Genomic DNA, 25208 nt, shown 5'->3' on the forward strand with positions numbered 1-25208 from the left:
TCTTTCTTTCTTTCTTTCTTTCTTTCTTTCTTTCTTTCTTTCTTTTTACTTAAAAGCAACAACAGAAAACAACAAAACAAAATAACCCAGATCCAGAACTTTAAACCATACTGAGTGCTTTCTGTATTCCTGAAAACCAAAAATCACTTTAAGCCAAACTGACTGATTTCTGTATTCTCCTGCGTGTATTTTGATACACAGACCATTATTTTCCAGAGGTCAACATATGCAAGGCAACTGCCCATTTTTTCACATGGAGAAGTAGTGGCGGAGGAAGGCTGTGTTCGCATGTCTGCCTGGGCCCGAGTGCCAATGCGTCCTCTAAAGTGATGGTTGTGGGTGTCAGCAATATTCCCACGTTACAGCACTGCGCTTGTATTACAGCCAAGGGCCTGTGTGATCATCTCTTTACCCTGGCACCCTTAATCGTAGCAGCTCTAAATCTGGAATGCCTTAGTAAGCCTGGAAAGAAACAACACCTCAAAATGAATGGTGAGTAATGAAGAACAATCTTGATGAATAGCTGCCTGTAATTTGTTATGTTGTAATACACCATCCCTGGTATACCGTACTGCGGAATGGTGACTTAGTTCAAATGCATATGCTTTCTGTGGCATTTCTGAAAAGCGTGTATCTGGATTTGTATATCTACCAACTATCTCAGTGTACAAAGGCTTTGATAGAGATATGTTATAATAGAAAAGTGCATAATGGAGATCTAGGAAAGTGCCAAGTATGCTAGAGAATCATGAGAAAAGTCTCAAGTCCGCAGGTCATACTCAGGTTGCAGGCAGTGACTCTGCAAGCTAAGTGGTGTCTCCCTCTAGTCCTAGTTCTTTCTTTCTTTCTTTTTAGAGCATCTTCCCAAGACCTGATGTTTTGCTTCACCAGTTACAATAATTTACTGTTTGTAAATAAGGCTCACAGAAACCCAACTTTAAAAAAAACAAGGGCATTTAAACATTCTTCTTAGGAAGTCATTGATACTCTTTTTTAATAATTAAATTTTTATTTTTTATATTAATTACAGTTTATTCACTTTGTATCCCAACTGTAACCCCCTCCCTTCTCTCCTCCCAATCTCACGCTCCCTCCCTCTTCTCCTCCCTGCCCCTCTCCAAGTCCACTGATAGGGGACATCCTCCTCCCCTTTCATCTGATCCTAGCTTATCAGGTCTCATCAGGACTGGCTGCATTGTCCTCCTCTGTGGCCTGGCAAGGCTGCTCCCTCCTCAGGGGGCGGTGGTCAAAGAGCCTACCACTGAGTTCATGTCAGAGATAGTCCCTGTTCCCCTTACTAGGAAACCCACTTGGAGACTGAGCTGCCATGGGCTACATCTGAACAGGGGTTCTAGGTTATCTATGGTCCTTGGTTAGAGTATCAGTTTCAGAAAAGACCTCTGGGCCCAGATTTTTTGATCCTCTTGCTCCCCTTATGGAGCTCCTGTCCTCTTCAGGTCTTTCTATCTCCCCCTTCTTTCAGGTGAAAATATGACAAATAAGTTGACCAAATGGGTAAATGCTATGTGATAATCCTCAGGATTTAGATATTTTAGTCTAAAATTTTTTGGGTGATTAGCTGACTTAATTTGCTTAATTGAGTGACTTGTATAGATTCTAATTGTTTAAACTTGACTAAACATTTGAAATTAATTTGGAGAAGTGTCTAACTCTTCTCCTCTCCTAGCTGATGTTGGGGTAATAGAAGAGACTAGGGTGGAGTAGGGAAAAGAAGATGTAAGAAATGTAAATAAAAGAGTTTTTTATATATACAAAAAAAATGGAGAAGTGTCTCATTGAACTTAAAAAATGTATCATCATCAGGCATTAAGTATTGCTTCTTCACAGATTCACTGGAATGATGCTGTTAGTATATACTTTGTACAGTATTCTCTAAGATATATTATTTAATAATTTAAGGTAAATATATGTCTATATGTAACATTATATCTGTGAGTATATCTGTTAATTCATCTAGAGTTAAATGCAAATGCCTAAAATGTACATTTAACATCACTTTTGACTGACAAATCTTAATTAGCCACATTTATTAGGAACAAACAATATTATGTTTTAGCATGTGCATACAACAAAGGATAAATAAAATACTTTAGAATATAGACCACCTTGCATAACTATCACATTTTGACAGGTCCTTAAAATTTATTCATTTTTTAAAAACTTACATCATTGTATAGATTCCTTTTGTTGTCTAACAGAAAATAAAAACCTATTTTGATGTCTACTTAAAACTTCACACCTGGGGGAGATCCAAGATGGTGGTGCTGACCACGCATGGTATATGAACAGAGGAGCTCAACAGTGAGAACAGAGTGATCAGTAAACTGTACTGTGGACCCCCAACCCCAGCATCTGTGTTTCTCAGATGAGAGGAAAGCCCACGGGGAAATGGAGGGTCCAACTTCAGGTTACCCAGCTAATCCCAGCTAAATTCCTGGGTTCTGCCACAGGAGGCCTCAGCCCTAGGCCTCTGGTCTAATCCTACTGTCTGTGAATACCTTGTGAGTACCCTTGGCTCACAACTGGAACCTTGGGCATCCCCTGCCACTGTCCTGGGCAGGCCACTCCAACCTGGGGCTTCCTGATGCTCAGGACCCACGAAAGAACCCCAGGCAGACGCTGCTCCAAAGCTCAACTCATCTCCCTAAAGAGACCAACAAGACCTCTGAGCTCAGAGGTTCTCTAAAAAGGCTGTTCCCAGCAAGCACAGTATATGAGCACAGTGTCTTGGCTCACTAACCTCAGAGCAAGAAAGCCAGCAGTGGGGCAGGTGACTCCGGGACTTCCCTTGGGAAAAGGAGGATCCCGGTGCTCCTGAGGAACCCACTTGCTCCCCAGGATCATAAATCTGAGGTGAGCCTTGGGGAAGTCCCTGAGATCTACCCACTTGTTGGAGATCATTCCCACCAATCTGAGAAGGGCTCCTGCAGGAACATCCAGCTTCCTGCCCACGGCTCTTCCGGTATCCCCAAGAACTCCGGTAGGCAACAGGACCTAACAGCCAATCCCAGATACAACCCGATGGCTAAGGAACAGTGTAAAAACACAATCAACAAAAGCCAGAACAATATGGCATCCCCAAAACACAGTTATTCGAAGGCAAGCAGCCCTGGATACCCTAACACAACTGAAACACAAGAAAATGACCTTAAATCTATATTTATGAAGATGATGATGGAGTAAATGAATAAAATCCATAAAGAAATACAGGCCTTGAGACAGGAAAAAAAAAATCAATGAAGTACAGATGAAGGAATTGAACAAATCATTTAATGAAAGGCAGGGAAAAGAAACAGGTAAAGGAAATCAACAAAACAGTTCAAGATCTGGAAATGGAAACACTAAAGAAAGCAAAAACTGAAGAAATCTTGGAGAGGGACAATTTATGGAAGAAAATAGGAACTACAAAGGTAAGCATTATCAACCAAATACAAGAGATGAAGGAAAGAATCTTAGGTGTAGAAGACACAATGGAAGAAATAGAAGCACCCATCAAAGAAAGTGTTAAATACAAAAAATTCCCAACACAAAACATCCAAGAAACCAAAGACAACATAAAAATACAAAACCTAAGAATAATAGGAATAGAAGAAAGGAAGATTCCTGGCTCCAAGGCCAGAAAATATTTTCAATAGAATCATAGAAGGAAGTTGCCCCAATCCTAAAATAAGAGATGCCTGTAAGCATGCAAATAGCCTATAGAACACCACATAGATTATATCAGAAGAGAAAATCCTCCCACCACATAATAATCATAATAATCAAAACACTAAATGTACCAATGAAAAAAATGTTAAAAGCTCAAGTGAAAAAAGGCCAAGTAACATAATGGCAAACCTATAAGAATCACACCTGGGTAGAGTCTTTCAGAGGCCTTCTGTGATGGCTCCTGTCCTGTTCCCTGTTTTTTCCCTCTTCCGATGTCCATCCCATTTGTCTTTCTGAATGGGGATTGATCATCTTACCCAGGGTCCTCCTTCCCTAGGTGTACAGATTTTAGTACACCTACCCAGCAGGGTGTCAAAGCTGATGTTGAGACTATAGCCAAGCTTTGGGCAGAGTGCAAGCAATCTTATGAAAGAAGGGGGAGATGAAAGACCTGGAGGGGACAGGAGTTCCACAAGGAGAGCAAAACAAAACAAAACAAAACAAAACAAAACAAAACAAAAATACTGGACACAGGGGTCTTTTCTGAGACTGATACTTCAAACAAGGACCATGCATGCAGATAACCTAGAATCCCTGCACAGATGTAGCCCATGGCAGCTCGATCTCTAAGTGGCCTCCCTAGTGAGGGGAACAGGGGCTGTCTCTGACAAGAACTCAGTGGCTGGCTCTTTGATCACCTTGCCCTGAGGAGGCCACAGAGGAAGACAATGCAGCCAGTCCTGATGAGATGTGATAGGCTAGGGTCAGATGGAAGAGGAGGAGGACCTCCCCTATCAATGGACTAGGGGAAGGCATGGGGGGAGAAAAAGGAGGGAAGGTGAGATTGAAGGGGGAAAGGAAAGTGAATAAAGTGTAATTAATAAAAAATTTAAAAAAGGTTTTCCAAGAAAATGGACCCAAGAAGCAAGCTGGAGTAGTCATTCTAATATCTAATAAAATAATCTTTCAACCAAAATTAATAAAAAGAGTTAAGGAAGGACACTCCATACTCATCAAAGGAAAATTCTACCAAATGACATCTCAATTCTGAATACCTATGCCCCAAGTACAAGGGCAACGACATTTGTAGAAGAAACGTTAATAAACCTTAAACCACACATCAGTCCCCACACACTAGTAGTGGGAAACTTCAACACCCCACTCTCAACAAAGGACGGGTCAGGGAAACAGAAAAATAATGACACTAACAGGTGCCATGAGTCAAATCAACCTAACAGACATCTACAAAACATTTCACCCCCAAACAAAAGAACATACTTTTTTCTCAGCACCTTACAGAACCTTCACCAAAATTGATCGTAGAGTAGGTCACAAAGCAAACCTCAACAGATACAAGAAGATTGAAATAATTCTTTGTATCCTATCAGACCACCATGAAATAAGGCTGACCTCAACAACAGAAATAACAAAAAGCCTACAGATGCACGGAAACTGAACAACTCACTAGTCAATGACAACTGGGTCAGGGAAAAAGTAAAGAAAGAAATTAAACACTTCATAGAATTCAATGAAAATGAAGGCACAACATACCCAAATTTATGGAACGCATGAAAGCAGTGTGAAGAGGAAAGTTCATAGCCTTAAGTGCCTTCCTTCATAAAGAAATTGGAGACATCTCATACAAGCAACTTCATAGCACACCTGAAAGTCCTAGGGAAAAAAAGCAGACACACCCTACAGAAGTAGACCGCTGGAAATAACCAAACTCAGGAGTGAAATCAACAAATCAGAAACAAAGAGAACAGTTCAAAAAGTCAATGAAATCAAGAGCTGGTTCTTTGAGAAAATCAACAAGACAGACAAATCCTTAGCCAAACTAACTAAAAGGCAGAAAAAAACTGTCCAAACCAGCAAAATCAGAAACTGGGAGATATAACAACAGACACTGAGGAAATCCAAACAATCATTAGGTCTTACTTCAAAAGGCTATATGCCACAAAATTTGAAAATCTAAATGAAATGGACTATTTTCTTGATAGAATTCACTTAGCAAAACTGAACCAAGATCAGGTGACTGGTGGATCAATGGAATCAAATAGAACACCCAGAAATAAACCCACATACCTACAGACACTTGATTTTTGACAAAGGAGTCAAAACCATACAATGAAAAAAAGACAACATCGTCAACAAATAATCCTGATCTAACTGGAAGTCTACATTTAGAAAAATGCAAATAGATCTATATTTATCACCCTGCACAAAACCAAAGTCCAAGCAGATCAAAGACCTCACCATAAAACCAAACACAATAAATCTGTTAGAAGAAAAAGTGGGGAAGAACCTTGAACTCATTGGCACAGGAGACAACTTCCTGAACAGAACACCAATTGCATTGGCTCTAAGATCAATAATCAATAAATGGGACCTCATGAAACTGAAAAGCTTTTGTAAAGCAAATGACACTGTCATCACTGCAAAACAACAGTCTATAGCCTGGGAAAAGATCTTCACCAAACCTACTTTTTACATAGGGATAATATCCAAAATATACAAAGAACTCAAGAAACTAAACACCAACAAAGCAGTGAGGTGAAGAGCTAAACAGAGAATTCTCAGCAAAGGAATATTGAATGGTGGAGAAACACTTAAAGAAATGCTCAATATCCTTAGTCATCAGGGAAATGCAAATCAAAATGACTCTGAGATTCCATCATATACCAACCAGAATGGCAAAGATAAAAAATTCAAGTGACAGCATATGCAGGGTAGGAAGTAGAGAAAGGGGAACCCTCCTCCATTGCTGATGGGAGTACAATTTTGTGCAACCACTTAGGGAATCAATATGCTGCTCTCTCAGAAAACTGGGAATAGCACTACCTCAATACCCAGCTCTACCACTCTTGGGCATATACCCAAAAGATGTCTCACCATACAACAAGCGCTTTTGCTCAACTATGTTCACAGCAGCTTTATTCATAATAGCCAGAATCTGGAAACACTCCAGATGTCCTTCACGTGAAGAATGGATAAAAACAATTGTGGTACATTTACACAATGGAATACTACTCAGCTATTAACAACAAGAAAAATCATCAAATTTCCAGGCAAATAGATGGAACTAGAAAAGATCATCCAGAGTGAGGTAACCCAGAACCAGAAAGACAAGCATGATATATATTCACTTATAAGTGGATATTAGCCATATAAGACAGGATAACCATACTAAAACCCACCGACCTAAAGAAGCTAAATAATAAGGAGGACTCTAGGGAGAAAACTTAATTCTCATTCAGAAGGGCAAATAAAATAGACACTGGAAGTGGTTGAAGAGAGGGAAAAGGATGGGAGCCTACCATAGATGGTCCTCTGAAAGACTCCACCCACTATGAGATTGAAGCAGATGCTGAGACTCACAGCCAAACTTTGGGCAGAGCACAGGAAGAATGAGGTGGGTGTGTGTTTCTGTTGAGGGAGGGAACAGAAGGACCGGAGGGGACAGGAGTTCCGCAAGTAGAGCAACAAAGCCAACAAATCTGGGTCCAGGGGGTCCTAGAGATGCACAAACTAAGGATCATGCATGGAGAGGACCTAGATACCCTGCTCAGATGTAGCCCACAGGCAGTCAGTGTCCCTGTGGGTTCCCTAGGAAGGGCAGTAGCGGCTGTCTCTGATATGGACTCTGTTGTCTGCTCTTTCATCACTTCATTTTGGCGGGGCTGCGTTGCCAGGCCACAGAGAAAGAGGATGCAGACAGTCCTGATGACACTTGATAGGCTCGAGTCAGATGGTTTGGGAGGAGAACTCCCCTTTCTATGAACTAGGAGAAGGGGATAGGGGAAAAACGGAGGGAGGGTGGGACCTGGAGGAGATGAGGAAGAGGGCTACAATTGGGATATAAAGTGAATAAATTATAAAAAAATAAAAATAAAGATAAAACTTTACACCCTCCAGTCAACAATCTCTGCTTGTTCCTACTTAATTTCCTCTGACTCTGACTCCTGCTGGTCATTCCTTTAACTCCTTACTTCAGCATTTTTAGATTGCCCATATAAAAGAGTGCTGGCTTGGCAAGATGGCTCGGTGGATAAAAGCACTTACCAACAAGCCTAAGGACCTGAGTTCACGCCCTGGGACTCACAGGGTAGAAGAAAAGAACTGACTCCTCCCAGTAGTCCTGTGACTTCCATACATATATAGGACACAGATGTTTGTGCAACACACCCACATACCACACGACACCAAATAAATGTACTATTTTAAAGGTAGTATCATTCAATATTTGTTTTACTGTGTCTGGCTTATTTTATCTAGCACAAGGTCAGATTCATCCTTTTCTTTTAAAGGCTGAGCATTGTGCAATATGCCATATTTTCTTTTTCTATTCACTCATGATAGATATGCAGGTTGGTAAATAGACCTATTTTTGTTTTGTTTTTAAGCCATTATCTTTTTATGAAGTCAAGTTGGAGCCAATGTTGGCTTCCTACTCACCACATAGCCCAGAAAGGTCTAATTTCATCTGTGATCCGCCTGTTCCAGCCTACAGAGAGCTGGGATAACAGGTGTGTGCACCACCATGGTTGGATCTATTTCTCAATGGCAATATTTTGAAATGCATCTCTAATATGAAAATTAACTATCATCTTTAATGCTCCTTTTGACAGTTAATCAGGATTTTTCCATCTAAGCAAAATTTTCTCTAGTCTTAAATTTTTAAGATGATAAGAATTTAACTGGGTTTCTGTGAAATATCATTTAACTAAAAATATTCCCATGGGGCCAAAGCCAACATGGTTTCAGGGGCAGTGTTTGGCAAAGTCTACCTCATAATTCTCTGAGAACATCAAGGGATCACCAACCAGCCTGCAGCAGCTCTGATTGGTACCTAACTGCTTCAAGAATCATCTGATGAGCTTGTCTGCCTAAACATGCGTGTGCTGGGTGGGAGGAGATAAAGAAGAAAGAAGGTTTTCTGAGTACAATTTTGTAAGGAATATTTTTCTTTGCTGCTTACATTTTCAACTGTCATCTTCTAGTACCCTGTGGAGACTACACCTGTTAATGTACAAAACACAGAAATACTGTAGACAGTGCTTTTCTCAGGCTGAAAGGCACATTAAGCACGATTGTAGGCATACAACATTATAATAAAAATTTTATTCATGATCGGCTTTCTTCAAATTTGTTTTATTAGTTTATTACTCTTTTGGAAAAATGGAATAATAGTAGTAGAAATTAAATATTCAAACTATAGGCTTGTCCAATAACTTAATTTCCTATAATTCCTTTCTACTTCATTTATATTAAAAATATTTACTTTATCTCACAAGAAAGTTACAAAAGGACCACTGAGTAGCGTCATCATCTTAGGGTATTATTTTAAAGCAAAATGTACAATTTTTAAAAGACTAGAATCATTCGAGACTCATGAATCTAAAAGAGGTCTCTGGAGGCTGCTCCGGTTTCTCCTTCTGGCACTGTAACAAGCCATAATGTCTATGGCTGAAATTATCTCAGAGAGGAAACTCCAAGGATAGATTCTGCCCGAAGTTATAATTATGCCCCCTTACCCAAACTCTTAAGGTCCTTGAGGCTAAAATCTTCTATGGTCTCACACTTAAGCTTTCAAATCAATACATTTAATGCTCTGAAAGTGTTTATTTTGAAGCACTTTGTTTACTTAATGAGGAGGTTAACAAAACAACCTCTGGCATTTAACTACCATTCCTGTGGTCCCACAAAAGCACAGAAGAGAGAGAAGCCGATCAATACACCCTGGATCACTTTGCCTCAACTGTCAAAGACTGACAGAGTTCAGCCCATTCCTTCTTTCCAGTGCAGATGTGTCCAGTTGTCAAGCCTCCTCCCTTAACTATCATTCTTATGATAAGTCAATAATTTTATTGTTTTCCTCCAGTCTTCTCTAAAAATTTAAGAAACAATAGAAAAGCTTTTGGAAATCTTCTTTAATACAAATTGATACTATTTTCCCATTGTAATAAAATGAAAACCCATTTTAGAGTGACATGAAAAATCTGTCAAATGCTCCTGTGTCCTTCTTTTCTCCCAACCAGTGTGGTTCCTAGCAGGCAGTTGCTGCTTTTCTGAGAATCTTCTTTCTGTATGAACTGGACTTGCTGCAGCTTCTCTCATGCTTCTGAGTGGACTCAAGAAGTATCTTTGAACCTACTTCATCATGGAAATTCTTTTTCTAACAGAAAATTCTTTTTCTGCATTCTTTTCTAACAGAAAGCCTAAGAAAATTTACCTTTCATCTTCAATTTATTTTTTGAAAGAGTCCTTAATGCTTTAGAATTTTTCGGTATATTTAATGAAACAAGTTAAAGTTATTTAAAGGAGCTTTGACATTTTTGGAAAGTAATCATGTCCTGACATCCCTTATTGGGAAGGGAATGGATGCTGCCCTCACTTGGTGGACAGGCAATCGAGAATTGAAATTAGCTTCAGCACACTGAAAGAACTATGGTTCTGAGTAGTAGTTTGCTTACCCTTAAAATAAGGGCAAAGGGACTCCTGTGAGAAAAAATGTTCATAATCATCTGACTTCCTTTACTAAGACAAGTCCAAAGAAGAAACAGGGTCTTGCCAGAACTATAATATGCAAAGAACGATGAGGCATGAAGAAATGTTGTAGGAAAAAACGAGGCCACTTTCTAGGACTTTTCCAAATTTGTCAGTTAACAAGTGATATAATGCTTGTTTGTTATGATTGCTCGTGATATCAAAAGCATGTATAATTCATCCACAGAGATAACTGTTACCCACAGCCAGGGCTTAGCCTGATGTACTGGCTTTGAATGGGAGGGCAGAATCTTACCCGATGTGGGTGGCTTCCGTCCTTCCTTCACCAGTGAACATACATCTTGCTGCCAGTATATCACCAAAAGCAACATCTACTGGGTGTTCCACAGGGTAGAAAGCCTGCCCAGAAGACAAATACAACCAGTAAAATTACTACTGTTACCCCGAGCTACATGTTTGAATAATGTGAGGCTTGGAGCATTGTGGGTAAGAAAGATGAAGAGAGGCACACACTCCCCTGATCCTTTCACAAATAATTGCTGGATAAAACAAATTCTCCCTTGACCTTAAAATAAACAAACACTAGTTATTACCTCACAACTCCGGTAAGGCTGGAGGAAGAGCTTTCTGAAAGGGAAGTGATGGGGTGGAAAATCCTAACATCATCCTAAGATGGCTCCTAATGACCTCACTATGCCCATAGATCTGTGCTTCTTTCATCCTTCATCAAAATGTTTTGCTTTGCACAGATAGCAATTCAGAGACTTCAGCTAGTCAGCAAGCCAAGGAGAAGACAGCATGGAAAGCTCAGCCCCAAATGGGATGTCCAGATCATACCAAACCTCAGAAGAGAGGGCAGAATATAAGTACCAGAGGTGGTGGATGACTTCAAGGACACGGTGTTTTCTGGAAACAACAGGGCAGTTGCACATATGAAGTGACAGCGTGAACAAGGCCTGTGCACGCTCAAGGCAGACAAACATCCCAGAACGGAGGAGGGGAGGTAGGTATGAAGTCCTTCCACTAACTGAGGACTGTCATTGGATGGTTGCCAGGAGGAGAGGCAGTTGGCTTTAATGGTGTGACTCCCGGCTAGGCTGACCACGCTCCTGGGTAGGGCCCACTCGGAGAAGTAGTCAGCAACATCAGTGAGGCCCACAGCTTTAATATAAGGAAGACAGGAACATGAAGTTGGGTGGGTAGGGAGGTATGGTGGATCTGTGGGGAGTTGTGTGGGGAGGGATGAGCCTGGTCAAGGTATATTATATGAAATTCTCATAGGATTCATAAAAATACTTCTTGGGAAAATGAAAAGTACTGCCATCACACTGAGAGAGCTGGTAAGGAAAGCATTAGACTGGGAGTTCCAAATAGGAACATATATTACACAGATACTGTGGAGACAGAGTCAGATACGTTTGGATCCTAGGGAAATTCACAAAAGACTTACATAAGGGATTAAAAAGAACTTACTTCCTCTTGGAAATAAATTAGTCTCTACACACCTGTGGCAGCTGGGGGCTCTGGCGTCCAATCAGCATCCACTGTCCATTTCTCACTCTGTATCCGCTTACTACCTTACCTTAGGGAACACAAGGCATATAATAAACTATTAAAAGAGCAAAAACTACATTTAGTTACTTTCTTTTTCAAAAAACAAAACCTAAATATTTTCAGAATTCAAAGTACTTGAGTCTCTTAATGAAATCATGATGAAGCATCAAAAAAATTCAATGAATTCGATAAAATGCTCCTAATGCCTAGGATAATTCAAATTTTCTATTTACAGTACCAGCAAGCATATGTCAAATATTTATAATTTAGAATGCAGGTTGAGTTCTTACCTAAACGGTGGGTATGGACTCTGTAAGCAAACACATGCATTGGATACATTTTATAATGGCACGAAATATCGGAGTTCACTACTGTGGGAAACAAAAACACAGACCAAAGAAAGTTACTATGCCGTTGGAAAACGTCTTTTTTTTTTTTTCTTTTTAGGTTAAAAGTATGTGTGAAGTAGCCTCTGGTCCTAGCACTTGGCTTTCTGAGAAAACACTCACTCATTACTCAGCAGATACCAGCTGTTTATTTTGTGCCAGATATCTTCCCAACTTGTATCAAGTGCCTCCTGCCTCCCGTTCATATATTCAAATATTTTTCATACAATATATTTTGACCTTATTCAACAACAGGGAATGATAGGGACCAAATCAAAGTACTCTGTATGAAGGCAGAGCCATAATTTGTTTATCTTTTTCCTGAAATATATTCTGCTAAAAAATTAACTTTATTTTTATATTAGTACAAAAAGAATTTTAAAAATTGAATATAAATACCTAGAATCACGAAATTGGTAGGTCATGGTTACAACAGACCCATTCTGTATAATTTTCATTTCCTACAAGCTAGCAAATAATAAAGATTATATAAATATGCTTTTTAAAGATAGTAATAGATAAACTATACTAAACATTAACTTTAAAAGATCCTGCTCACACAAACATACCACAATCAATGTGACATTTTTGTTGGATCAATGATGCCATATGTATTCTTGTAGTTTATTGTAGCTTAGGAGAATCCGGTGTTATTTCCACTTTGCAAATAGGGAATTTAGCATATCTAAGGACTAGGCTGAGCCATCTTAGATTTTCTAGCCTCTTGACTTTCAAAGCTTTCCAAACACAATAGTTTATACCACTGCACAATATGAAGTTTAACTTCTAAATGTAAAGAGTGAATAGCTGATTTGTAAAATAAAATTTAGTCTTTATATAACAAACAACCAATCCATGGACCTCCATTCTTGGCATATGTATAAATAAATATTGGAAAATCAATAAAGTATTGGCTTATAATGATTTTTAAAAATCCATTTAAAATCCAAGGATGCTAAAGAACTGGTTTATTTTTCAGATATGAATGCATACATTGATTATTTTGTAAGTTCATAGGATGTACTATACGTGTGTTCTTATAGATGAGTTGATGAAATAATGGTAAATGCTAAGTGCCCTTTACCCACCTTTCTCTCCTGGTGGTATAACAGTGTCAACTGACATCATCAGGTACATGCCAGCAATCAAAGGCTGTCTGAAAACATAAAATAAAAAAGTGAAAGATTATATACATATTTGCACATACACACATCTATTTTTTCCTCTGTATTCTATGATAAAGCCAAAATACTCTGTTAGAAGTATATGACATATTAGTTTACAAAATACAATTCTCATGTAAATAAAAATGAAGCTGATTTTTTTTCCTTAATAATTGCTTCAGTTTGTCAAGGTATACCATGGCTAATATTATACGGGAACTTGTTTATCTAAGGCGTCTGCTTTTTCATTCAGTGTAGGTATCACTGGAAAAGGCTTTGTTGTTGTTTTTGTTTTAGATGTAACTAACACTTTAAACAGTGAATAAAGCAGTCTACTCTCCATAATCTGGGCAGGTCTCATTCCAACCATGAAGCTCCCTCAAAATGATGAAATTCTTTCTCCACATTTCCTTTGGGGTCAATAATGCAACTGTATCACCTCTGTCCTGAATTTCCAGATAGCTCTACATGCTTTGGACTTCTCAGTCCCACAATATCTAACAAATACTGTCAGTGTCATGGCACGCTACCGCATTATAAGATTAAATTATTAAGTAACAAATAGCTCAAAGCTCATCTTTTATATACACCCTTGCGTTATTATCATTTGCTTATTTTTTTATTTGATTGTATCAACTCTGTCCTGGATTTTCACTTAACCCTCCCCATTCTGGACCTTTTAGTCCCATAAAATGTCTCTTAGTTGTTCCCACTCCTCCTTCCCTTCCCTGTCCTCCTTCTTCCTCTTCCTTTTACTTTCTCCCTCATTTGATATAATGTCATTTGAACTGTTTACAGTCTGTGAAGAAAAACTGAGGGAGAGGCCCAGCCAACAGCTGCAAAGATGTGAATTCGCCAACAAATATGTGAGGGATTGGAGATGACTCTTTCATGGTTGACCCTAACAGTGACTGAACCCCCCACAGAGCCTCTCACTGAGGCCTTTTTGTAAGACACCTGTGCAGACCCCTGACACTGAGATAATAGATATTTGTTGATTTGAGCCAGTCATTTCAGGTTAATTAATCTTCTACATCAGATAACTAAAACACTCTGACATTCTCAAAGACCGTATCTGGAAACACTGGAGGCACTTACGGCACACGCGTGAGATGTAAGGACACACCAGAGCAGTCTTTGTGATTATCTGAAAAGACACAAACACATACTAAGTATGAGCAAGTGTAAACAGATGTCCAGGTAATGTGCTTTAGTTAAGACTTAACGTGTCACCCTTATAACAGCTGTGTCACATCTGTTCTGTCTCTTCATGATGAGCTTTCATGCTCATCAATTCACCAATGAATCACATGAGTGAAGGCAAACTGCCTCCTGACTCGGTTCTGTGCCCAGACAGCAGACAAGGGGGCACAGAAGCAAGTGGTTGCTGTGTTCTGCATCAGCTTTATTGCAGAAGCACGTGGGAAAGTGGGTAAATTTGATATATCCAGCTGTGCCCGCCTTCTGCTGCTCTGAATTCCCTGCCAGGATGGGCGGAACATTGAACCGTGAGCTGAAATAAATTCAGCATCCTTTAATTTACTTCATCAGAATATTTTTTTTAAATCACAGGAGAGAATTATATAACAGGAAAAGAAACTAAGTCGATGTTTAATATATTTTTTGGCATTTTGATTTACAAAGATATCTTAGTCTAGTCCCTTTAATCAACTTCTAGGAAGTACTATTTTCGAAAAAGTTTCAGAGAACTTTCTTTCCTCTCTCTCCCTCCTTCCCTCCTTCCCTCCCTATCTTCCTCTCTTAATATTTCCAAGTGCTTTTTAAAAATCTTTTAATTTTTATTAATTACAGTCCATTTACTCTGCATCCCAGTGGCAGCCCCCTCCCTTATACCCTTCTAATCTTACCCTCTCTCCCTCTTCCTCTCCCATGCCTCTCCCCAAGTCCAAAGACAGGGGAGATCCTCCTCCCTTTCCATCTGACCCCAGTCCATCAGGTCTCATCAGGACTGGCTTCTCCATCCTCCTCTTTGGACTGGTGAGGCTGTTCTCCCCCTCATGGAGAGGTGATCAAAGAGCCAGCCCATGAGTTCATGTCAGAAATGGTCCCTGGTCCTATTATTGGGGAACCCTCTTGGACATTGAGCTGCCTTGGGCTACTTATGTACAGGGGTTCTAAGTTATATCCATGCATGGTCCTTGTTTAGAGTATCAGTGTCAGAAAAGACCCCTGTGCCCAGATTTTTTGGTTCTGTTGTTCCTCTTTTGGAGCTCCTGTTCCCTGATGGTCTTTCTATCTCCCCCTTCTTTCATAAGATTTCCTGCACTCTGCCCAAAGTTTGGCTATGAATCTCAGCATATGCTTTGATACCCCGCTGGGTGGAGTCTTTCAGAGGCCCTCTGTGATAGGCTCCTGTCCCATTCCTGTTTTCTCTCTCTTCCGATGTCTGTCTCATTTGCCTTTCTGAATGAGGATTAATCATCTTACCAGGGTCCTCCTTCTTGATTAGCTTCCTTAGGTATACAGATTTTAGTATGATCATCCTTTATTATATGTCTAATATCCACTTATAAGTGAGTATATACTGTTTGTGTCTTTCTGCTTCAGGGGTACCTCAAGAAAGTTTATGCCACAAAATGAAGCCTCCAGTGCTAGGATTAGGTTACATCTAATCAAGTTGTTGGCCAGAGGGGGACCCCCTGGAAATTTGCAAACAACTCAGGCTATTGTCAAGGCTATTGGTTTGCTCTCCACAAACTGTTAACCAGACCTTATTACTGAACATAATACTTATACAACTCAGTGAAGATGGAGAAGATGAGCTGGTGTCCAGCTTGAGCCTTCACTCCTACCTAGTGTTCATGGTATTGGAAGGCACCCTTCACTGTACCAAAGGAGAAAAGCAAACACCAACCCAGCTTCGAACACTCAAAGCTAACTCAATGGTACTTTTGAAGTTTTTTTTTTTTTTTTTTTTCTCATGATGGTTTGTCTGGGAAGTCTCTCATTCTTTGTCTGTCTTTCTCTGTATCTCTGAGTATATACTATGGTTTACGGTTTTATGTTTTTATGGGATTTCTGTGTGTATGAATGTGTGTGTTTCAGTGTTTTGTCTTTGGATTTTTTTTTCTGTTTGTTTTTATTTTATCTTACTTTATTTTTCTAATGAGAGAGAGCAAGAAAGGGTGTGGCTTGGGCTGTTTGAGGTTGGGAGGATCTGGGAACAGAAGGAGGGAACAAACTAATTAGGAAATATTGTATGAAAAAAATTCTATTTTCAATAAAAAAAATTGAGAGTTTAAAGGAAGCTTAAAGAATGAGGCAGTAAATAATAATACTGAATAATGAACACAGGCATATCTTAAGCTTTGCCTATGTTTTGAAAACTACAGCTGGGATAGAAAGTGAATAAAGTGTAATTAATATAAAAAATAAAAATTTAATTAAAAAAGAAAGGACAACTGAGTGTAATTCCTTCATTTATTTTATAAGAACACTGACTTTTAAGAACAGACTTCCTTATATGAACTACATGTAACGTAATAAACATAACTAGCCTGTACTACTTCCAAAATGATTAGCTGATGATGTCATGAAGAAATATGTGAATATCCATGGTGATTGACAGAGGACGGTTAAAGTAGACCTTCATTCACATCACATGAACTCCAACTCCAGAAACTCACCTAATTAGCTTAGATAAGTGCCAGAAGCATTTTTCATGTGCATGAAAATCCTACTGAACTTAAAGGTTATTTTAAGAAATGATAGTCATCTTCATTCAATTAATACTGAGAAATGTGTACAACTCAGCCCTGAACTTTAGCTAGCAGGCAGCGAAGGAGGATATTCCCTGGTTTCCTGCTCTCTAATAGACATAGTGGAGGAGGAGAGATACAGAAAAAGATGACAGCAAATGGCTATAAAATGCACTCAATAAGACAACGTGAGCACAGTCCATGAGCCCAGATCAGAGTGAAATGGCATGACCACAGATCTGTTGACGAACATTATAGGTAGAAGACATTACAGGGCTTCAGAAGGACTGAGTATGCTTGTGGACCGGAGGTCACTGTCAAAGAATTCCAGTAAACAAGGGCTGTGGGATGGCAGTGAAGCTGGAAGCTGAGCGCTCACAGTGTGTGCATCATGGGTTCAGAGTCTCGGTTTTATGCTGTGTGCAAAGAAGCCATGCAATGAGTAACAGGAACATGTAAAATGCCCACATAGCAAGTGCCTGGGACTTTTGCATTATCACTGACTACTGAATGCCAAGCCTGATAGTTTTTGGTGGTTGTTTTGTTGGTGGTATTGAGGCACTGGGTATGGAATGAAAGGTCCTGCATGGAGTAGGCAGGTACTCTATCACTGAGCTACACACCTACCCTAGTGGTTTTCATTTTAATTACACCATTTGATGGAACAGCTTTCTCTCCAATTCAATAGAAATGCAAGCACCAAGAGCAATGTGCATTATGAACTGTCTTCTGTACTTTCATTACATTGTGCCAGAAATCATTAGGTGAATCATAGTTTGATTTTTATTACAGAAGCTGGCTGATCATTTTTATCATGACTTAATGTTGGAAATTGAATAGACATTTAAGAACACTAAGAAAAATACTTGAACAAAATTCTAAAAGTCATTTTAAAATACACATTCATAAAAGTGTTAGTGTTAAAGCTAAAACTACCACCAACTAAGAGTAGCAGGAATGTTACTCCTGGCATCTTGCCACATAGCTATTGCCAAGGGCAATAAAATGATGCATATTCTCATTAGAGTAGGCATTAGAAGTGTCCAAATTTAGTAGCTTTTCTGAAAGCACATCAATTAGAGGCAAAAATTTAAGGACGTTTATAATCCTCTTATCATAATTTTTTCCAAATTAAATGTTATATTTCAAAACATTAAAATGTATTGTTACTGTGTGTGTGTGTGTGTGTGTGTGTGTGTGTGTGTGTGTGTGTGTGCATGTGATGTATGGGAGTGTGATGTAACATGCGTGTGTGAAGGGAGCTGTATCTGAACCACACCAACCATGTAGAAGTCGGAGAACACTGTTGTGGCATCAGTTCTTTCCTTTTACCGTTACATAGACTCTAGGAACCAAACTCCGGTCTTCCAGGTGCGTGCAACAGCATTTTTATTTCCTGACCTTCCCTACCATCCCCTATGTTTTTCTTCCCTTCAGCTTTTAACCACAAATATGATAATCTATTATAAATATCATACCCTGTAAAAATGATTTTCCAGTAGTCATAAAATAGCACCAAACCAAACAGTAATGTGAGAACCGTCCTCGAGACAAATGCAATGGATCCTCTATACTTCTGCCCTGCAGTGACTCATAGAGACACTCCAGGGACAGTGACTCTTAGATTTGTCTTACAGAATGAAAATCTTGCATGGGATTGGCCTGCCACACAGATCTAGGATAAAACCCTTGCCTAGTTTACAAAAGGCTCCAGAAATCTGAACATACACAAGGAAAGAGAAACACTTCAAAACTATACTGTGTAGTTGATGAACAATAACAAAATCTATTTGTTTCCATTAAGTTTGTCTGGTCCAAGGATTTTAAAAATTGTGTGCATAGATCTTATCTTCAAATTATAGATAGTCCTTCAGGTTTATTTATCATCTTTTAAACACTAGTTTGGTTAGAATTAAAAAATGTGAAAATTTAAAAGTTATACTTTGTTTATAAATGTATATGTTCTAGACATGAAAGTAGAAGAAAACTGTGAGGGAAGAGGAAGAATCCCATGGAATGGGAAGGGAGAGAACAAGACAGTGATGAGAAGAAATCCAAAATGTAGACATTTTTTTCCCATAGGCAAAATGAACATACACATGTATGCATAACACACACACATAGCAGAAGGGGATATATCTGGAGGAACCAGGGAACCATGAATGAGGGAGAAAAAAATGGAGGAGATTGCTGGGAAATAAATATGAATGAGGTACAAGGATATATATATATGTGAAAATGTCAATAAAAAGCTCATTATTTTGTATGAGCTAAACTAAATGTTTAAACTAAAACTACATAAAAATTGATGAAAAGGAATGATGCTGATTTTGGTTTATGTAGTGGATAAATATTTATTCTAATAGTATTTAGCTGAACAAAGTTCTAAAAGCTGTTTCAAAAGCAAATACTTCTAAAGCATATTTACATCCATTTTAGATGTAAAAATGTGGGCATTGCTGACGTCTATTACAATTCTTTATTGCAAAATGAAATTTTATTACTAGAAGTGATTCTGAACCCTACTAGCCTGTTTTTCTGCAGCTTGACCTGAAGACCCCATGTGCTTGCATATTCCCAGTGAGAGCCCTAGTGCAGCTATCTGAACCCCATCTGTCAGGCAGAGGGGCATGCTCCAGAGCCACAGCAGGTCTTGCGGAAGATAGCAGTTTCCACTTCAGCCCTAATGATTGGTGCAATGAACATGACCTTTCACCTGAACATATCCCTTGACCCAGTGATTCATTATTATTTTCATAACCTCTATCCTGATCTTCTGGTAAACTCATAAACCAGACAGTTTTGCATATTTCACTGACAGGCAGCGTGACCTCTTGTTGAAGGCCTTTCTGTTGTAACTCATAGGGCTTGGACCATGAGAACACAAGGTAATTAACCTACATAAAAATGAACTAATTTCATTTTACTAATATAGGTGACATCTATCTCTGATATATACCACAATTAAAATAAAAAGTATTTAAAAAGTTTACTGTAGCATCAATACAATGACTTCTAATATTTTACTGAATAAAGTGGAAAGAAACCGAAGTCAGAATCGAAAGAGTTAAGGCATACATAGAAAAGAATTTGGCACATCAAAAATCACATACTGGCTGAATACTGGTGAGATATCTTCATTCGGAGACTAGAACTCAAGAATAAAGATGGAAGAAAGAATAGATGGAAAAGTTAACTCAGGGCAGACAAAATAAAAAGCAATGTGTTAAAAAGGTGGGAGCAGAAGTAAGTGAAAAAACTAAAATGGTCTGAAATTGTAGCAGTGAATGTGTGTGACTAAAGGGCAGAAAAGGAAGTGAGCTGTTCATTTGACACATTCAGCATAAATGCTGTACATTGCCACACACCAGCTTTGTCAGAGAGAGAGAGTCTGGGCTTGGCCTACTTTAATCATACAGCTCTATGGCCAAGTTTAGAATAAAAAAAAAAAACGCTAATTCTCAGAGTGTTCTCATTAAATATTGGTGTGATCTAGAAGATTAATTCTTAGATTAGTCTTAGTGAACAATATTTTTAGCACAAGAAACTCTGGTGCACAGATGAGATAAGTAAAGTAGTTGGCATCAGATTTGGAACTTTGGGTGAAATTTGGCAAATGTTTTACTTTTGAAAATTTACCACTTTTTATACTACTTTGCATACCATGTGTATGCCTGGTACCCAAAGAGGCCAGAAGGAAGCAGCAGGTCCCCTGGGATGGGGGTTACAGATGGTTATGAGCTTTAGTGTGGGGGCTGAGAATCAAACCTGGTTTCTCTAGAAGAACAGCAAGTGTTCTTAACTGCTAAGCTCTCCATTCAGCCTGTTTTATTATTAATTTTTTTGGAGGAACACACTTTAAAAAATACTATAAAAATGTTTTACTTTGTTGAAATGTCTTTTCAAAGTTATAAATTCAGAATATTTTATACAGAAGAAATGGAAGCATTCCCAACTTTTCTAACTCATAACAAGAAGAAACAGAAAATAACATGGGAATATAAAAAAAGTGAAGAGATGATAATTTAAAAAAGGAATTGGGAGCTGGGGAGGTGGTTCAGCAGTTAAGAGTACTTACTGCTTTTGAAGATGCCCTGGGTTCCATTCCCAGTACCCACATGGCAGCTCATAACTGCTTATAACTCCAGTTCCAGGAAATCATAGTCCTTTTTCTTACCTTCACAGGTTCCTGCATGCACATGCTACATATACATACACTCAGGTACACACACATAACATGAATGAGTACATTTTTCTTTTTAAAAATTATACTTTTTAACGATATTGAGTATACATATTTTAGTTTTAACTAGGCAGAAACAAAGTCATCAGGAAGTGAAGAAATTTTAGTGGAATGAATGTCATGGCCCACTTAAAATGAAATTCCTGAATTAGAAGCTAGAACTGGGAAGAAGGTCACAAATGTGTCAATACACTGTTACAAGACAATTGACTTTTAGTAATAGTGTCCCTCTTGACTAGCTCTAATGTCTACTGTATTTTGGATTCTGGACTTAGAGTCAGTCCAGTAAAACATCATATTTGCAAGAAGCATTGAGGCCAGTTTTGTTCATGCTGAAATTATGGTTTCATCACAGATTCATCCAATAGTCTTAAGTGTTATTCTTTTGAGGCATTTCCATATATTCTTACTAAAAAGCAAATTATTTCTTTTATTAAGTTGATATTCATGTTTACTCTTTCTCTCAATGATATAAAATGATAAACACCTGAATTTTAACTGTGCTCCATGTTTACAGAGAATTGAATATGAGGCACCCATGTTAAAGGAATAGTTCACGGATGTCATTCTTTTGCACTGTGGAAACCAGTGTGGCCTAATGGATTTCAAAATATTGAGAGGAGATCTCATTTACTAGATAGCAGATGACACTAAAGATAAGTCATTGTGTCATTACATCCCACTTTTAATGTTGTATGTATATACAAAAAGCTTTTGTAACAGTGAATGCAGTGGAAAAGTTGAAATACAATTTTAAAGGGGACACATACAATAACAAAGTTTAATAATGCATTAGGAGCTTACCCCAGCCCAGGATATCACTAAAGAGCTAATGGCTAAGCCACCACTCCTAATATGTACAGTCAAACAATGGAAGAAAAGAGAATTTCCAGAGCACAGAGGAGGATCAAAATCAGTGTTCTATCAGAATCTAATCTTGAGCATGATGAAAACTGGATGACCACTTCATAAGGCTCTCAGCTTGCTTTTTATGACAAACCACTCTCTTTTGCCTGGCCAGAGATGGATAACCACAGCGAGGTATTTTATCAACTATATAGACTCATAGAATTCAGAACTGAAAGAGACCCTGGAGAAGATGGATTTCAACTCTTGAGTTTTATGAACAGGGAAAAATAGGCTTCAGAGACTGAGTGTTGCTCAAGGAATTCAAGTGACTTTTGACAAACTTGTGAATCAAAACTAATTCTCCAATGTTAATGTTTAATAAGCATATTTCCAAAAGAGAGTCCTATTTCTTAGAGATTTCAATGATATTTTCTTTATGAAATATCCCAAAGCATAGATAAAAAAACAAACAAACAAAAAAAAAAAAAAAACCAACTCCAGTTAGAATGGATAAATAGCCAATAGTACTTAAAGACACTTAAGCAGGAAACTGAATTCTCTTAATGGGAAGTGAATGCATGGGATATGAGGTTATCCATCCCAAACTATTTAGCTTGCTTTTCTAATAATAGCTTGCAATTCCTGCTTGGATTCATAGCTAAGCAGTAAAGTAAGTATGTAGACTAATGCATGACCATAGCCCATTCCATCTCAGGGTCTTAGAAGTCTGTTGGCCTCTCCATGAGCTCATCTTGTCCTGGTTGTTTCCTGCTTCAATAAAAGAATAGCTCAACCATAAATCCTTAGGGAATGAGGGAATTGTTATAAACTATATCCTACTAATTGGAAAAGTCCTTCAGAAAGACAGCAGAATAGATTTAAATTCCCTATACTCCTCTTGGAAAGGAAGGGAAGTGAGGAAGTACATCCGTTTCCTACTCTCCCAAGCCACAGTTTAGATAATGGATACTTTATAAAGCTGTGGAAAAACAAGGCTAGGACCATCAACAAATGTTAGAAAAACAAAGAATTAACATCTTTAGCAATAAGACATTTTTTAGAAAGCAAATAGTTCCAAACTCTATCCACTCTCCCTCCCTAAATGTTCTGAATGTAAAGAACTTTTTCTGGTCTTGAACATACAAACAAAAATGAATAAAAGGTGTCAAAGCAAGTGCAAATAACACTATGTAGATATTTTAATATCTGTTATGTTGTCTTGATCTTTACCTTGCAGCTCTTTGTTCCTTATTACCAATATTGAATTAATGGGACAGGTGATGTTTTTCTGAGACAAAGCATAGCTCCCAAGGTGATCAGAAATAGTAGAGTATTTGTGAAGTAATTTCTGAAGTCAGGAAAAATTTTACATAATTAAAATTCAATTGAAAAGCCCTTAGGAGAAGGAAGAGTGAGGTCCCTTGGTACAGCGGCATGATCCAGTTTCCTTGGCAGCGGAACAGGGTGCTGTCATTTGGGCCATCCATTGTTCTTGTTTGTGCATGTGTTTGTTTGATTTTTGTAAAAGTTATTTTTGTGCTACTTTGTAGTAGTCTATTGCAGAAGTTATTTCTGTGTAATTTCTGATGCAGATACCTGGACACAGACCTGAGAGGCCAACAGTAGAAAAACTACCGATGAGGCAGAAGATAAATGCCTTTGCTTATTTAGGGAAAGGTATTTGAATGAACATTGGTTTTATAATGAAAAAGCATAAAAATATCACTTAATGCTGCTGGCGGGGGGAGAAAGGTGATCATCTAAGGAGTAAAAGGAGAATACCATCAAGCTTTAATTTTTTGGTTTTGCTTATTTTAGTTTTTATTTCTTCAAACCATAACCTAGGTCATCAAAATTTCTCTAGAAAATCTGTGGAACCCTCAAAGCATATTCTCAGAGTATCATCCTCCAACCTCCAAGCCCCTTCACAAAGCACCAATGCCTTTAGCTGTCACAGCATATGTGTATCTGTTCAGTAAAATATGACAGAAATACTGGTACTGTTGCCATGTGGCCTGAGGTACCCCGAGGGTTCCTGAGGCCACTGAAAGCAGGCTTAGCGGACAAGCTGCAGTACTAAGTGAACGAGAGATATGAACTTCAAAAAGGAATTCCCTTTGAAGTTGTCAGTGCAGTGAGTTAGCCTCTTTTGATTTTTTATTCACTGCTACGGGAACAGAAATGATTAGCTTCCATTTGCCTCATGGCAAGGAAGAGAAAATGCATTTATCCAACCTTCAAGAAGGCAACTTTAGAAATGATGGTCTGTGTGTTCCCACAAGGGATCAAATAGAGGGCAGATAGGCTCAAAACCCTCCTCTTATAATGGAAGTGCAAGAGGAGGGATGGGGTTAGAGCTATTGTCAGAATCTTTCCCTGTTATCATCTTATAGGACTGCAAACAAGAAATGAATCCGCAGGAAAAAAAATATCAATTTACCCTGTTTTCTCTCAGAATTACAAGCCTACTTGATTTATTCATCCACAGAAGTAAAATGAAAAGACAGCCTACCAGTGATAGATAAATTCAAATTTAAAATGTCACAGTTTTAAATGTCATTTTTAAACCCCTTAAGATATAATATAAAAATAAGCACACAAATCAGATGGTACATATGCAAGAGTTTTACACACATAACACACACACACACACACACACACACACACACACACACACACAGTCAGTACTTAAATCAAGAAAGAAAAGCTCTCTATTTCATCCCCTTCCTTAGGCATTAGACTTTAAATGTCTATATTGTACAAATCCCACATTTAAACATTTGTTTGTAACTCAAGTGACCATACATGCTGGAGAAAGGGGAACCCTAATCCATTGCTGGTGGGAATGTAAACTTGTACAACCACTTTGGAAATAAATCTGGTGCTTTCTCAGACAATTAGGAATACTGCTTCCTCAAGATCCAGCTATACCACTTTTAGGCATATATCCAAAAGATGCTCAAGTACATAACAAGGACATTTGCTCAACCATGTTCATAATAGCTTTATTTGTAATAGCCAGAACCTGGAAACAACCCAGATGCCAGAGGAATGGATATGGAAATTGTGGTACATTTACATAATGGAATACTACTCAGCAACTAAAAACAAGGAAATT

At 38.4% G+C, this 25208-nt stretch overlaps 1 protein-coding gene across 12 annotated transcripts in view; it reads right to left on the reverse strand.

Moving 5' to 3' along the window:
* Window positions 1-25208, reverse strand: part of Pam (peptidylglycine alpha-amidating monooxygenase) — a 295916-nt gene that overhangs the window by 73005 nt on the left and 197703 nt on the right. For all 12 annotated transcript variants that reach the window (XM_055628355.1, XM_055628353.1, XM_055628350.1 and 9 more), the window contains exons 8-12: window positions 14378-14426; window positions 13205-13272; window positions 12021-12101; window positions 11682-11758; window positions 10472-10575 (exon numbers count right to left, since the gene is read on the reverse strand). In XM_055628355.1, the coding sequence (XP_055484330.1) occupies window positions 10472-10575; window positions 11682-11758; window positions 12021-12101; window positions 13205-13272; window positions 14378-14426 (379 nt within the window). The remainder of the gene's footprint in view (window positions 1-10471; window positions 10576-11681; window positions 11759-12020; window positions 12102-13204; window positions 13273-14377; window positions 14427-25208) is intronic.

This window comes from Psammomys obesus, unplaced genomic scaffold (assembly GCF_907164565.1).
Source record: "Psammomys obesus unplaced genomic scaffold, mPsaObe1.curated_primary_1811, whole genome shotgun sequence".
In the NCBI taxonomy this organism is placed as follows: Eukaryota; Metazoa; Chordata; class Mammalia; order Rodentia; family Muridae; genus Psammomys; species Psammomys obesus.